Here is a 17,967-nt window from a genome sequence, read left to right on the forward strand (position 1 = left end):
TCATTTTTGGAACTATATTTTTTATAATTTTGTATGACGATTGCACAGTTTATTTTTCATTGACAATAAATTATAGGTTTAGGTACATAGATATAAAAAAAAAACTTTTTAAATTAATAACTGTAAAAAATTATAAAATTGAGGGATTTGAACCCACGGCCATGGCGATATTAAAGGAGCGAGAGTTGAGACAAATTCCCATTTCAATGCCATCTGTTGTGGAGTAGCGGAACTACTTACAAACGTTTCTCAGTTTGTAACGGTTGCCATTTATGTATATTTAATACCAATAGAATGCGTACAATACAATACCAAAGGAACATAATACTTCTCAACCCCAGCTACCGTATGATAAACACTTATATTTATAATATATTATATTCTTGTTTTCAATTAAATCAATTATTGTAGGTAATTGTGCCAAATTGAGAATTTATAATAATAAAAGGACCTGTTATAAGAAAAAATCATAGATGGCGGTAGTAGTTTCTTGAGTCAAATTTTATTTCATAGTTCTTTAATATAATATAATTTGACCAACTTTCTTTCGTTGGATAATAAATAAACAATTTTTTTGATATTCAACTAACACGAAAATCCTTCGGAGTTTCTCAGTTCCCTTAAAAAACATGTAACCCTATCTCAAAGAACGCTATAAAAATTCTAGTACGTTGCCACCTATCGGATGACTTTAAAACTAGCTAGTTTTTTGTGCATATGTTCTCAGAAGAATAACTAGACTAATATTGAAAGATGATGAATCAATAAAAGTTTCCGGCGTAGCCGTACACTTGTACAAAATAGATTAATTATTTATTTATCATAACAATATTTTTATTGAGTTTCTTTATGTTGATTACAATAAGAAAGGCTTTAACTTTATATTAGCTCATAACGATTATTTATATGAGGAACTTGGACTATGCTTGTATGTTGCTTCTCATCATAATTATTGATTTAATTTATATCATTATACCTACTTAATTTGTTTTGTAAATGTATATTTATTGTACTTTTGTAAGAGTTTTGTAAAAAAAATATTTTCTACTGCCATCATACTGCCATCTAGCAACCATAGATTGTTACTTGATGAAGAGTAAAAATTTATATTGTCTGTGGTGTAGTGCGAATTGTCAACCATAGTGCATTGCGCATAAATGGCCGCCATGTTGCTGCCGTCTGAAAGATGTTCTCAACTTTGTGTGTTTACTAATGGATTTTATGGACTTGTTTAGCCAAATTACCGTGTTTGTGAAATTGTGAGTGTACAATGATTTTATATATCGTATATAGATGTGATTAAAAAGACTGTCAAATGTCTTTGAAGCCAATAAACAGTGAAATTTTCTTTAGATAGTCATTCTATTCGGACGGCATAATGGCTGACAATCTTGTTCAAAAGTCACATAAAAATAGTGAGAAAAACAAGTATAACAACGTCGTTCACCGCACTACAAGTGAATCTCTTCGACTGAACGAGTCGGAGAAGGGAGTGACTCACCCAACAAGTCTCCAAGCCGCCCATAACCCAAGGAAAATATCTTCGTTTCAGATCACCAGTGTGAGTGTGACAGTCGGCTCTCGGGTGAGCACGGATGCGGGAGAGGACTCCGCAGACGATCTAGACGAATCTCACACCGACGACATCTCACGGGTTACCGACATAGAGAATGAAACTCCGAGTTACTCTGAAGACACCTTCTCTAAAGACGATGTGTTCTACAACGCGTCGAGTACGTCGCTAGGCTGCGCCCCCGTGATCCCCACGAGCTCGCAGTACGGGCTCGCCATCGTGGGCCAGGACAACCCACCCAACCAAATAGGAGGAGCAGTGCCAAATAGTAATAGTACAGAAGTGAATGACATGCATGTTAGTGTTACCAATGCTGGAAGTGGCAGCATCATAAACATTATAGGGAATGCCAAACCGCAGGAAGGCATGAAAGAGATACAAGAACATGTCAGGAATGAACGTTTCAAAGTTGTGAAAATAGAAAGTACTGAGCCATTCCGAAGGGGCCGATGGATGTGTATGGACTATTTGGATCACACGACTACGCAGCAGAGTGCACCTATTACCTTGAACAATAACTTGGATGGGACTGAAACTAACGCTATTCAGGCTCCAGACAGTGGTGTAGTGATTACGGATTGTCAACATGATGATGTGCCTAATGATCTGAATAACAAAGGGCCTAAAGACATCCAAGGTAACCCCACAGTGCAACACATAGAACAAAATGTGCAAAAACAATTTCCTATGGCTTCCCCGGGCCAGTCGCTGACTCAGCCGTTGAATGTTGTTCAGCTACAGCAGCAACAGATTCCAGTCAATCAGCCTGTGAATGTTCAATCTCCTCCACTAGAAATGCCTCAGCAAATGCAAGGTCAGAGCCTGCAGGCAAACCAGCAGGTGACTCAGCAGCACCCTCAGAGTATGACTCACATCACAATGCAGAATGCACCTCAAAATCACCCTCAACAACCTCAGCAGCAGCAGCAGCAAGTGCAGCAAATACCGCAGAGCTTTCCTCAACACCAGCTACAGCAGGTCATTGCCCAATCTCAAGGGATGGCCATGCAGCAGATACCTATGCACCAGCAGATGACACAGCAGATGCAGCAGATACCTAATCAGCAAATGCAACAAATGGGCCAACACATGCCCCAGACTCAGATGGCCAACATGCAGCAGATGCAACAACAGATGCCACAAATGCAGGGAATGACAAATCAAGGTCAAATGTCACAGGTTCCCAATCAACAACCGCAGCTGCAACAAATGCAAATACAGCAGATGCAAGGACAACCTAACCCTCAACAAATGCATCCCATGCAGCAGACTCAAATGGGGAACATGGGGCAGGGTCATCACATGCAAGGGCAGCAGGCTATGGGGCCACAACAGCCCCAGTTGCAGCATATGCCAAGTCAAGCGCAGATTCAAGCTCTACAGAATCAGCAAATACCAAATCACATACAGCAAATGCAAATACCAACTCAGATGGCTGGCACTAATCAACAAATACAGCAAATCCAACCCCAAATGCATCAGCTTCCCTCACAACCGCAACAGTCAGTTGTGCCTGGAATGCATCAAATGCAACAACAGGGTATGTCTGGAGTACAGCCGCAATACAATCAAGCTGTCAGCCAACAGTCTAATAACCAATCAATGATCAATGCATCCATGCCACCATCACAGCAAATGGTTCAGCCACAACACAATGTTCCTCAGTATCACACTCAGCAGTCTCAGATGAGCCAGCAAGGACAGACCTTGCCTCAAGAGGTGCTCTCAAGCATTGCTAATTCTCAGCAAGGGCAGACATTACCTTCTAATATACAAACAATGACATCTCAACCCCAAGGGTCAACACTTCCTGCGAATCTCCAAAGCTTATCCAATCAGCAGCAAGCTCCAGTGCATCCCATGTCGTCGCAGCAAGGCAACGTTCCTCAGGGCAACATGCAAATGATGAACACTGCTCCTCAGAACATGCAGATGACTCTAGACGGGAATCAGCCGAGTATGCAGATACCCGCCTCAGATCCAATATACATGCAACAGCCAAACGTGGGCCAACAGATGCCTGTGCAGCAGCACATGACTCAACAGAACATGATGCCCCAACAAGTGGGTGGTGGTCAGGGCCAGATGTATGTGCCTAATCAACCTGTGCCTCAAGTGTCCATGACACACCAAATGTCGATGCAGCAGAATATGCCAGTGGGTATGGGCGGCGGAGTTCATCCAAACGTAGTGCAGTCACAAACAAGCATGGGAATGGGCTATGGTGGTGTAGTGCCAGTGATGTCAGTGTCTCAGAGTAGTGTGGCTCCAGTGGAGGCGACAGTTTCGGGGACTAACTCTCCGGTTGTTTCACTGCCTGTCAGTTCTACAGCGTATGTAGGCAACACAGGCCAGCCGGGCCATGACAGCCAAGGCTTTGGCAGTCCAGTGAGTGCAGTGATGTCTCATGCCGTCAGCGGCACAGTGATGAGCAATGCTAGTGTGTGTGACAATGGTGCCCAGGATGTGCCCCCGAGTGATGCCCTGCAGGCCGCCGACATTGGAGATGGCAAGGACGAGACGCAGCCTCCCCAAACTGAGGATGAAAGGTCAGTACTTACCACTTATCTGTACAAAAAGTATGATTTACCCATAGACTAACCCCCTTATTCATAGAGAAGTTACAAGACGTTTTAACTAATAAACTGTTTTGTCCCTCTCCGACAAAGAACAATTTGTTCTTTGACAGAGAGGGACAAAACAGTACATTAGTTAAAACGTTCTGTAACTTTTCTATGAATAAGGGGGTTAGTATATACATGGATTTACCTGAGCACTATACTACACTTGTATGTAAGTATGTGTTTTTTGTTTAAAACTCTTCTTTATTTTCTAACTGTAATCCATTAAATAAGGGTATGTTAAATATTTAACTTTAAACTTCATGATAATAATTATGATATTTTCTTGAATGAATGAAATTTATCTTTATAAAAAGGTCTAATCTAAAAGAAGCCAGCATAATCTACGGTGAATAGTCGACTTTTATTAATTTTTAAAACCAATTATGTACCATTTTTTATTATTATTATTAAACTCTTTATTGCTCAACAAATTAGTACTTAAAATAATAGGGATTCTCTCGGTTAAAAAAGCTGCAAAGCTTTCATAATCTCATCTTAATTTGATGAAAGCTTTAGTTTATGTTCTAAGCTCTCACAGCGAGGACTGAAAGTAGGGCCTTCAGAGCTGTCTGCATTGTTATTAAAGTAGCAGTGAACTCGGCCGGGGCGGATCTCACGCGTAGCGCAGACATCGCTGCAGCGGGCGCGGACCCGTATCTATTTGCGAAAATAACTCATCCGCAGACAATGGCGGTTGTTTTCGTTGCGTTTCGCGCGCCACGAACGCCTGTGCGGAATCCGACATCCCTTTGATGCTGTTTTATTTGCGCTTCGTCCTGCGACATAAATAGGTGGTTGACACGCACGGCGCATGGTGTGCGCAGGAATGCCGGCTCGCCGCGCCGCCGCTGACTCACGCCGCCGCCTCATGCGCCACCGCAACCGGCTAAAAAAGCAAACTGCCTTGACAGTTTTAGTGGCTGAACACGCGGCTGCAACGACGATGCTCATTAAAACTCCAGAAATGAAAATGCAAGCATCCTTGACGCGCTTCAGAGGAACGTTAATTTATTTCCTTTAACTTTAAACCTAACTTGTTTTAATTAGTTCCTGAGGCGCTCGTGAAGGTTTTAAGAAACTGACAGCAATATGACTGGAGTGATACTGATACGGATTAAGACTTCCGTGACCGAAGCCTTGGCTGCGAAGCCTGTGTGTGACAGCTGGCGCCGGCGCAGCGCCCCAGCGTCAGACGGCGGTAACTGACTCGCGGACCGAAGGCCGTGAAACCTGACTCTGAGGCGGTCGTGATCGATGCGAGCACCGATCACACAACACCAGCCAATATAAAGCCATCAAAATACCATAGGCGCAATAAAATTGTCTGCACTGATGTCTTACGTGGAATTACATAGCACACTATTGGACCTATTAGTATGCAAAACGTTTTCATTGAAACTTAATTAGTCATTACACTGTGAAGGTATTAGTGCCAATAAACCGCTAACCATCCGAGATAGGAAGTAATTGACGTCATTTTAGATTACGATCGCTAAGAAGGCAATTCGAATATTTTTTTGACTGTTTCAGCCAATTGCATAACTGAGTTCCTTGTACTGTTATGTAAAGAAAGTTGTATAGTTGCAAGTCATTGAACCATCACATTGAAATAAGTTATTAGGCTCCTCACAGTTTTCTCCCTGAAAACTTGACTACTCTTTCCATAAAGTCCATAAACTTTACGATGCACCTATGTTTAACTACTCTCACGCTACTTGACAAGTTATTAATACAGTTGGTATATGTAATAAAATTGATTGGATATCGTTAAAAGTATTGTCTGTCCCCACGTCAGCTCAAGACGGTCAACTGCTGGGAGACATGAAAGAATCTTCCGCTCATGTACTTTCTACTGCGCCGGTGCAATCTATTGGCGTGCTTATATCGGTGAAAGTAGATGTACGAAACTGTGGAGCTCGTCTTGAAAAAACGAATTTATAAAATAAAACGACCAAGTGAGCGTTGAACTCGCAGTTTGGAATGCTGTTGCAATTTCTGAAACTGGGAAATAAATTAATTACTCAATAAATTTATCTTGATCGGTCTGTAGCTGTACATTGGTGGTTTCTGATCTGGCTTCATTTTAATATATTGATCCGATAAGGGCATCGACGAACCGAATGGCGTAGTGGTTAGTGACCCTGACTACTGAGCCGAAGGTCCCGGGTTCGATTCCCGGCTGGGGCAGATATTTGTTTAAACACAGATATTTGTTCTCGGGTCTTGGGTGTTGATATTTATATTTAGTATCTATGTATTTGTGTAGATATATCAGCTGTCCGACACCCATAACACAGGTTCTGCCTAGCTTGGGGTCGGATGGCCGTGTGTGAGATGTCCCCATTTATTTATTTATTTATTTATTTATCAGAAATTCAGAATTTAATTTAACTGTTTCGCGGTTTGATGACGTCGATAGATACACACCTATTCAATTTATGAAATGTGTATTTGCCGTGTGACGTTTATTTATTTATTATTACACCGACACAATCGCGAGTAACTAACCGATGATAACCATACGTCAATGGTAACAGATATAAGAATGAATGAATCGATCGCCCCATGCACTTTTCCTAATGTGGTTATGGAACACATTGTCCAATAGTTACCTTATTTTAGAATACCTACTTGATTGTCCAACCAACGAAATACTAAATGTACATGTAGGTATATTAATTTTGTAATATTGCAGATATCCGGTATCTACCTATGTCAGGTATCCGGATATCTGACATAGGTAGGAAAAAACAGATGTTCAACACTTGATTTTTAAGGTGTACTTATAATATTTAATTAACTTTATTTATCTTAGTTTCCGTCAATACCGGTTCTTAATGAAAGTGTGAATGTTCAGTATGTCGAGCGGGTTACATTTACATTGTTCTCCTTATTTATTATATCGTATGGTATCTTACATTGAAGTGTAGGTATTAGGGAAGCTCTCTCATTAAATGCCATAATATGATGATTCCAAATTTATAATGTATTATACCTCTCTCCTACTTTGGATTATACCTCTTACTGTGATGTCGACAGTACGGGGTTCGGTCGGTTTTGATAGTGTGTCTAGTGTGTTATTGAAACCTACAAAAGTTTGCAAAAAGTGGATGCTCCAATGCACCTCTACCTACCCCACACGCGGAAAATGTATAAACGTATAAACGGGTGTTAATTGTTATATTGTCTAATAATAATTATTATTAAACATTTATTTCCAGATATATCATCCATAGTAAATTAGTAAAACGTGTCATAATGCAGACCATAAAACGAGATACACAAACATGTAAATTTAGTTAGTGATCATAATACTGCCTGACGGAAGGGCACAACACGTCAGAAGTTAAAAATTGCGCGTCAAAATAGACACCTGCGCAGTAGATAATTAATTTAACATCTATGTAACCTATAAAAGTATTTCCAATCTCGTAAGGTTTTAAATATTATCCAGCCTATTAATGAATTATCTTGGTGATGATAGCTCTGTCTGACACAATTGTCTACTGCCATTTTTGTATGAAGTTGATTTATTATTAACTCTGAAAGTTTCTAATAATAATAAGTATTTCTCATAAGATACATTTCTCTGGCAGATTTATGTATAAAAAACTTATTTAATACTGACTTAATTATTATGAATACAAACATATGAGTTGTTTAAGTAGCTAATGCGAATAAAAAATCGTGCGAATAATTATCTTGTACCTACATCAACGAACTTGTAAATCGCGTTCTCGAATACTTAAATTCGACGAATACTTCTTTACTAATTAGTATTGCGACCTTCAACGGTTTAATTTAGTTTTATTGATTTCTATAATCACTTTAGCTTAGTCGTAGGTTGTAGAGTACCTAGCCCTAGCTAGACTAATGTAATACTAATCCTGACCATCAAATTCGGCTCATTCTAATAACAACATAGATTATAATTATGTTTTTTCAATAATAATCGGACTCCTTATTCATTTGAACTGAATTATTTGTTATAATTACTGACTAGCTGTGGCCCACTAGCTTTTCTCCTTCCTTTAAAGGTAAAAACCCGAAACCAGACCTTTCACTTAATTTAACTAATATTTAAAATAAAAATAATACAAGTATGTAAACATGTAAGTAGGCAGTCCAATGAATGTGTCAATTAATACACCCATTATGATGGTTCAATAATCTGATAATACCGTGGACCCAATAACTAACTAACTCAGCTATTTGAAACCGCGATGTTAAGCGTATTGTACTGACCTCCGTACTCATTTAATCGTATACTATGTGACATGTATCATTTATAGCTCTTTGTATCTCAACCAAACATGAAGTACGGATTTAAATATAAAGCCTGCTAAATTTAGGCTACTGGCCTACTCAGTTTTTGACTGAATTGTAAGTATATTTGAGCTTAAAAAATGCACTTTTGCAAATTAAATGCATTGAACTTTTCCCCCATACCGACATTATTTTATTTTATTATGAAAGGGCACATACTGTAACATGAAAATTTCTTCACCAAAAATTATGATTTGTATTTTTTGCCTCCCCAGGTCATCCCATCGTAGGTTTATATATTATAACACTCACGGGCAATTAAATAGTTCCACTCACGAAAAGCCGACACCAAACGACCCGAATTTTTTCTAACATTTAATTTAAAATTTGAACAAAATAAATGATTGTGTTTAGTTTAGGATTAAATATGTGTTTTTCTCAGTGGAAAAACGCACAAAAAATGGAACCTTTTAATTGCCCGTGAGTGTATTATTATGTAAAAAAAGTATACTATTTATGACAGATATTGTCCAATGTGTTATAGGTATCTACATCATCCAAATATACTTTTTAATCTCTCATACAATTTCATAGTTCTGTACACACTTAATTTATTTATTTACAATACAATCTTGCGTGGAAAGCGTAGGAGGGAGCAAGATAAGATCCGTATTGGAGCGTGATTTAGTTTCAATTCATTATCGCCAATAATGTATGTTATTGCATTTGATAAAACCCCTAGTTTATTGACCCACATCTAGAATAACTTTAGAAAATTCTTGTTCTTTGTGTTTCTATTATGAAATATCATTTTATATTCCAACTTAAATACTTACTTATCTAAAGTAATAAAAAAAAAAGATTATAGGTACTTGTTCTTCTCTTACCTAAATATTCCCCCTTGGGGTTGTTTTGAAAATGTTATACTCTCGCTGATAAATCTACATTTTAATAAGTCTAAATCATGTGCAAATCACGGTAGGGGGGTGACGCAGAAACGGCACAATACAACGTTTCATGACGCATGCTGCAACCGCGCCCTGTTACAGCTCTCGGTTGCAATTGAAATTCAGGCGTCGACGAACCAATTCCAATCGACGGCAGTGTTGCCAACTTAGGGCCAGTTTTTTGGATACATCGATTTGAGGATCATAATATATAACCTATTAAAAACGTTGATATTTTGATAAATTTTTAACTTAAATGTTTTTAAAAAATGGGGTCATTTCCTGAAGATGTGGATTTTTTCTTTGCTCGTGAGTGTATTAAGTACAGATAGTCAATCGGTATCTTATATTTTTACATCAACTTTAACCATAGGTACCTAAATATCAGACAATGAAAATAAGTCATTGCAAAATCTTCAATTTCGCCCATTTTTGTTATCTATTCTTATTTGCCTGGCTACAAGTTTACAGGCAGGTCATTATAGGTATACACGTCATACATATTATATTTTCATTAGCTTTTACTTACTTTTCAAGACGAAAAAAATACTTAATCTAGCTATCTTATATTTATCATTTCTCTAGCTGCAAGCCGCAGTAGTTGGCAACACTGATCGAAGGATGCCGGTTTTTGCCGGAAACGCTCCAGCAATGGCACTATGCCAGTTTAGAAAGAAATTAATCCTTTAATATAAAGCTAATAACAAATTACGATCCTAATCTAGCTGATGGCTATGATGAATTATTAGGTTAGGTACCATAATTTATCAATGCTGAATAGGTTTACTAGAATTTGGCGAGGGGTGTATCAGTCTATGCTCTCAATATCTGGATGCGAATAGGGTAGCTCCTTTATTGGTTTTAGACGTTCTGGTATCTAGACTCTTCAGAGTCTTCACCCCAAACCTTATGAATTCGGTAACAAAATTTACAATTCGAACGATTCGCTTTATTGGCTATTCGATCTTGAGTATCCTATACAATATTATGTATAATCTTGTAATATAATATTGAATTAAAGGAAATGCTCAGAGAAAATAATCCAAATACGTACATTACATATTTACCCCTCCGTGTCTAATAAATTACAAAGGTTTGGTTAAATTGATTAAAAGGTTCATAAAATGGCGAAAAAGACGATGACGCTGAATCCTCTCGAACGTAAACTGACCATTCTGTGAATAACTGGGCTACATGTCTCTGAAATGCTCTAAAGCCGAAAATCTTGGTCTATCAGGAGAAGAATTGGAAAGAATTATCGAATTTTTACTGAGGTTATTTTGCTATATTCTGCTTCTGAGCTGGCCTATCACCCCTCTAAAGCATGACGTTGACTTGTAGGCCCTGTCCGCACCGCGAATATTTCGCCGCGCGAATATTTTTTCGCAATTCAAAATGTAACACATTGAATACCATAGGAGTATCCGCACTGGCGGAAAAAAAATCGCACGAAATAAAGTAAGCGCGAAAAAAAATTTAACGTTCGTTTCAGCCGGGATCTGCATAGAACATAGAAGTGACAAAAATCGCGCGAAATTTTATTCGCGGTGTGAACAGGCGAACTCTTTAGCGCGGAATACCTATAATTCGCGCGAATTAATTTCGCGCGGCGAAATATTCGCTGTGCGGACAGGGCCTTAGGACGCCTTGTATATAAGAGTCCTTGCATATGTCAGCCGTGATTCAACTTGATACTGATTTGCAATCAATGGTGATTTACATAGCGTGCGCTGCGCGTCTTCCGATGCGGCGCCACCGCTGGCCGGTCCTTATGAATGCTAAATGTGTATTTGGAATTGCCAGTCTAACTGGCGGTTTCACAACCTGGGAACGGAACGTTAAGTATGACTTATAGCAGCGTAATTGGCTGAATTGTCATTAAGCAGGACAAGTTCATGCTTATAAATGTAGTAAATATTAATTCATTGTTTCACTGTTTCTGTACAAGAAGAAAGAAACTCTGCGAATGCGCTAAATGGGCTTAACGCATTGATAAAAGTTATTTATAGTTGTGATAAAATGCTTATACCGCAGCCAGTTTATCTCGTTTTGGTGGGTTTTCCTCAATTTGATTGTCTAGATTTAGCCGGGCTGAATAATGTATTTACTTTATTTTTCCATCGATCGCCGGTAAACTATGAACTTACTATAAATGGACATGTTAATTTGAAGGTTACGGTACCGCACCAGCCGGTGCCATGAACTTTCTTACTCTTTTACTTTATGGTTTGGTTTTCTCTTTATTAAATAATCAATTCACAAAGCACTAAATAATGTTGTAGGAAGGTTGAGTTATCATCCTTTTAATTTTGGCATTCAAAATGCATGATGCAGTAGGCGAATATCGTAGCTGTTGCTAATATCTTAATACGCAGTGACTCATTATTTTATTTGGATGATGTATAAAGCATGTTTCTATGCCAATTTATATATTTTTTTTATTTAATGTTGTTCACTTATATCAACAGCAATTTCTACTAGCGTATTGTAGCGTACAGTAAGAAAGTAAAAAGTAATATGGTGATTGCTTTAATAATACAGCTTAGCTTGATTAGAGTCGTGCTTGACTGTATTTATCTATCCAGTCCCATCCCAGGATTGACTTAATAGCTCTTTAGCACGTAAACCTGAGTGACTAGTGACTGTCGATAATATAATTCTAGGTTTAAAAATATCCCTGTCTGGAATTTTCATTGCTTCCCTGGAATGCGATCCGGTCATCTCTAGAGACTGGCGTAACAGGCGTTGATGCGCTTGTATTAAAAGTGATCGTAAAAAGCTCACCTGCCCATGTTGACTGTTGAGTCTTTCCGAGAACAAAATGCTTCTTCTGACTCAAAATTAAGAACAAGGTGATCTGATTTCGCATCTTTCTATTTCATGTTTCTTTTCGTTGTATTTTTTGTGTTGACTGTGTTCAAGGTAGTTGCTTGACCTATATTTCAGTATTTTTTTGTTTAATGGGTTTGCCACTGCAGTAGTTAATTACTTTGGTGCGTCGCCAAAAGGCTGAGTCGTTATTAATAGATTATTTTCAATATAACCTAAAATTTATAGTAGATAGAACCAATACATATTAAAGCCGTTAATTATTAATTGCGGCCATAAGCATTATATTATAAATGGTGATGTAAAGAAGCCGTAGGCAATAGTAGCATTTATTTATTATGAACAATCTAACAATAAGGCATATTTGTAAAATTTAAATTACACCGTGAAGAAGCAAACACCCTTTTCATTTCGCATTGTTATACAGTTTTTGTATAGAAAGTTGTGATTGTATATATATATATATATATATTTTATTCTCACAAATGATGACTTTAGTAACATTTATTTATTGGTGAAAAGGTACGAAGTGTGTCTATGGTCTTACTGGCAAATCACCTTTAGGCATATGCAATGCAAGCAACCGAGGAACAAGAAGTGAAGCATATTCATTTCGCCCACACCTAGGGCCATTTAAAATTAAAAAGAGTTGCGACTTGCGATCAATGTCTGGGCAGGGCGGGCCTCAATACTTGTGCCGGTCGACGGCCTCTCGCGCCGAATATCTGCAACTTTCTAATGAGATTAAAGTTCGTTACTCTGCTCAAGCGCATTATGACACAGAAACGACAAAAATTTACTGCCATGTTGCATTTTATTGCGTAAGTTTTTGTTGAGTTGACTGGAGCGCTGGTCTGATCGTCTGCTACTGAACTACATCATTATGACGTTCTTTTGTTATGAAAATTAGCAAATTATTATAAACATTTCAAATATACGACGATCAAGTCGGCACTGCAAACATACTTTATAAATTCTGCTACAAGTCAAATACAACATTATAAATAATTTATACTAAAACGTTCCCCCGATGAAGTCAATGAACTTAGCATGATAACTTCAGTTAGTTCATTGTCGTTTGTCACTTAAAGCACTTCAAAAGGTACAAGAGTAATAAATCATGGAAATTGTATTATTTAAATATTATGTTACTTTCTTGTGGTACTCACATAAAGATTATGTAGACGATTTATAAGCGTCTGGTATCATTGAATCGGTTGGTACTGCTCCTAGGCAATTATGGGCTAGACCTGAAGGGCAGACGGGCTTTCACTGTCTCGTCTCACTAGATATCCGAGGAAATGTCTTTGGAATTCTTGATTCTAGACTCTTGGCGGTTTGTGTTAAAGTAGCTTTTCAGTAGCATGTCGACCACTTCCTTACCTTTATGTTTGCCGCATGGACAAGTTATTGATTTCAATCTTAGCGTATTCTTAGTTCTTAATTCTGTAGTACTTTTTAAAATATATGTTTTCACAATATGTTAACATTTTACCTTTAGGTAATGAAGAAAACTTAATTATAAATCGTCTGCTTTTCTCTGTATTATTTACCAAATTATAATTTAACAGAATATAAAAAAAAATTGAAGATTTGTCACATTGTGTACTTGTGTTGTGTTGTGCAAGATTTTGATATTCTTAAAAACAAATTTTAAACATCTCTATATTTTCTAATTAATTTATGTTTTGGGTTACCAATAGAGAATGTACCTAATTAAGAAAATCTAAATTTGTAAGATTAATTGTTGATAAAGTGCAATCCGTCTATGTATTAGTTAAGTACATTTCACGCGTCGTACAATGTGGACGGTACCACGTGTAAACATACTCACTAGCATTGCAGATGATGTAACTCTGTAAGTCATTTTAAAACAATGTTACGGAATTGTGTATTAAAATAAAACACCTACTTACAACGCTTGTGTCGCCTCATAATACGTAGGTATAATGCGCTACGTAAAATTTAGATTTCCGTACATTTTGCCGAACTGTTACTCATTCTGAATGCTTTCTCGTCATCCGAACCGGAAACTAAGTTTATCAGTTCCGACAGCTTCGGGTGAACGCATCCTATCCGACGCGTCTATTTTCCTTCACTATCGTAATCGGTTAAATGTTCGACGTATTGGTGTTTATCGCGTCACTTAAAATAGCCTTTATCTCGTTTGCGCTGAGGTCAGTGGGCGCTGCGCCGGCGCACACTCGATCATGAATATCTGATTAAACCCTTTTATATCTGCGTAGTAGTTTTTGTACCGCAATTAAAGACTATTATCATACGTTATCCGATTTTCCATTCAGTGGCGCAGAATGTTTTTATTGCTGCAAGTACATACACTTTCCATGCTGCCAGACCAATTTCATTTATTTTACGGAATCACCAGACGATACTAAATACAATATGTATTTTATGGATGACAATTCCCTTGCCTCGTCTGGCGAGCCACGCCTAGGCCTCCTATACCGTCTTACGTACGAACAAAACGCACAGGCCGTTTTATTGTTGTCGTAAAGTGCGTTTGATTATTATGACGATATTCCGTTCCCGTCTTGTAGGAGTCAGTACGTGTAAATGCAATAAATATTACAGCATATGCCCCTAGATGATTTAGTGCTGGGCGGTGCCCCGGCTGGATTATTTAGATGAGTCTCCTCGGTAAAATACGGTGCGCAGGATGCAACTGGTTTGAGACATTCCATTGCGTGTTGAGCTCGGTTCGCAGCAGTCCTGCAACATTTTTGCATCGGGTTTTAAAGGACAGCTTTGATGCCGGATCTGATGTTGGCTCTGAGCTTTCATTACGGTTACTTTTGGTTCATATTAAGGTGTGGGAGGTGGTCGGCACATGGACAGACAAAATTCAGGAGAGGAGGAGTATTCAATTACACTGACAACGACTAATAAATAATAAGAAATATATAAATTAATAAGTAATTGAAATGGTTTCCGCTCTTCATTTCTGACATGGATATTTCAGTACATAGAAAAGAAAGTTAGTTTTAGTTGTGTGTTATGTCTATCAAGACTGTAATTTCTCCAAGGAGCTAGTTGATAAATGTTCAATTGATGTTTGATAAATGATTCTTTAGACGTGAACATCGGAACTTTCTGCCCGACCACTTAGGTCAGCTATTTCAATATCTTGTAGAAAGTGATGTGAGGGAGTCTTATATTCTACCTGCAGTCTGATTAATTAGCGCGAATATTTTAACGTCCTCATAGATACCTAATATATTAACAATTTCTATGATAATGATAACACGTACCATGTTACCATGACATTGATTTTTATTTGTAGCAGCGTCGGTTTGGTTTGTGTCGTTCACTGGAGGCCCTTCGGTGTTTCTGCGTAGTTCCTCTCGCCATCCTAACTAATATTATAAATGCGAAAGTAACTGTGTCTGTCTGTCTGTCTGTCTGTCTGTTACTCTTTCACGCCAAAACGGATTTGAATGAAATTTGGTATACATACGGTCTAGACCCTGGGAAAGAACATAGGCTACTTTTTATCCCGGAATTCCCACGGGAAAACTTTTTAAGGCGAAGCGAAGCGCGCGGGAACAGCTAGTATCAAATATACCGCGCCCAGTAATGCTAACACAGAAATCACTGCGCAGTAGAGAATATCCAAAAAAATATTTGCAAAACACAGGTTTTGTAAAAATACTTATGTAACGAGCGGCTATTTTGGTTGCAGTGACCCTCAACCATCAAAGCTTCTTCAAATTATCGTAAGAGGCCGCAGATTTTCTTTAGATTTATAAAACAAAATGTGTCACAAAGTGTAAAGTTCAAGGTATTCGTGATAATGATAAGCGACAGTAACTACCTACTTAATAGTATTTCCCAGTGCTGGTAACATGGAATCGTGCATTTTTTGTGTCATGCAATGAAATTATTGAGACAGTCTGTCTTCAAATATACCATGACCTTGTGGAGGTCGCGACTGTCTACTCACAGCCGTTAGGCAATAAAACGTTTCTCAATGAATTAAACTGATTAAAAAGTCACATTGGCATCCAGCCAGTCCACATCCGCATAAACATTGCAAAATTTAAAAAGAACGCTCTTACGTAAGCCATACCAGACATCACATGAAGGCTACTTCCAGTGAAGAATTGAACTGAAATTCGAAACAACCAATAAGTGTCGCATTCACCATCACTTTCGCTTTCTTCCAGCGCTCATTAACATTGTTTTGAAACAGCTTTATTGCATGTATTTTCAGTCTCGCTGAAATATAGAGAATAGTTACAGAATGAGATCCCCGTGAATACGTTTTCTTATGACATTTCTTCAAAGTAATTCAGCTTGTCATATACTGTATACGTGCCGCAGGAGGTATAAGTAATTAATTATTATTAACAATATGTATCATGTTTATTAGTCACTCATATTCTAGACTCTAGAGCAATCAGATCTGAGTCGCTTGGGGACAGCTAAACATAACATATAGCTGGAATCATACGAGCACTTTTGAGTCATATCCTTAATTTAGTGAAATATTCTTTGATTCTGGAGTTACACTTCTGGATGAGCATGAGACCATTAGAGCAATAAGAATCTCTAGAAAAATCGCTCAAATGTTGTGATGCTTTGTCATCGCATAAAATTCCCAGAGCTATTTAGAGAGGTCCATTCCTTAAACTGCCTCGTTTAACCAGTTTACGATAGCTAAAGGTTGTTTCGTTCGGCTCGGCACGTCATTCACGTTGTGTCGTGGCGATAATTATTATTTATATTCGCCACGGAGACAGGTGGCGTCCTGTTCTGTACGTTGACACCGCGACCTTGCCGCCACCGACCACCGGCTGCCTTCAATGGCTGCCATTGGATGCTTTACCAACTGACTCGAATTATCATTATCATAGGTACCTACTCCAAGCAATAATGGAACCTTCAGATAGGTACAATTTAATGTGTATTGCCTTATAAGCAAGCAATGTTTTACGGTCTAACATTATGTACATATTTCTATATTTTGCGAACGTAATTCCGTCACGAAAATGCAGTGCGCCGGGATGCCTAAGCCGCCATTCCCCTTTGATGCAACGTGCGGCGATGCATTTACATTTTCTACCACGCAAACTTTCATAAAGTGCTCTCCGAATGGTTGTTTATTTTAAGTATATTTTTATCGTAAACTGAACGAAACGTATATTTTTCTAGGAGCTGATAGCTTAATCGAGTGGATTTCTTAACTAGTTTTTCTTACTATAAATCATGGTTTACGTATTCTAGTAAAATGGAAGTGGTACGGCCGGCACTGTCGGCCCAGTTGGCCAATGAAAGAATGACGTCATCGGCGTCTGCGCCTCGTCTACCGCGGCTTCCTGAAACAATACTGGCCGCCTTCCTGCTGCCCTCGGCTTTCAACCTCATTATATCGTCTTTGAATGGACTTTTACGCAAATGCCCGCCACCGAAAGTAAGCCAGCGGGGGAACCCATTTAATGCATTCCTCAGAGTTTATTGATCTTCCTGGAATAATGGAATGTGTTAACCTGGTGTTTCCTGCAAGCACTCATTTCGTTTTGCATTTGTTTTTCCTCATCATTCGTGTTTGAGAACTTGTTAGTTGCTTTTGTGTTTAGCTGAGTTCTGTATTTTTTACGGCTACGCAAAAGTCACAATGTCGGTTCTGTTGTTTCAACAGAGTGCAAAGTCCAGTTACGACTATTGGGCTACGATTAGTATGTGTCAGGTCAGGAAAGGAAGCGGCGTA

The 17,967-nt window shown here is 38.4% G+C and overlaps 1 protein-coding gene across 4 annotated transcripts in view; it reads left to right on the forward strand.

Moving 5' to 3' along the window:
- The first annotated feature begins 1,135 nt into the window (after positions 1 to 1,135).
- The window catches only part of LOC105385495 (protein bunched, class 2/F/G isoform), a 95,336-nt gene continuing 78,504 nt past the window's right edge, over positions 1,136 to 17,967 (forward strand). For 2 of the 4 annotated variants that reach the window (XM_038112545.2, XM_038112544.2), the window contains exon 1: positions 1,136 to 4,122. In XM_038112545.2, coding sequence (XP_037968473.2) covers positions 1,379 to 4,122 — 2,744 coding nt within the window. In that variant the 5' untranslated portion in view covers positions 1,136 to 1,378. The remainder of the gene's footprint in view (positions 4,123 to 17,967) is intronic. The other 2 variants (XM_038112542.2, XM_038112543.2) reach the window with 1 other exon arrangement.

Source organism: Plutella xylostella, chromosome 5 (genome assembly GCF_932276165.1).
Source record: "Plutella xylostella chromosome 5, ilPluXylo3.1, whole genome shotgun sequence".
NCBI lineage: Eukaryota > Metazoa > Arthropoda > Insecta > Lepidoptera > Plutellidae > Plutella > Plutella xylostella.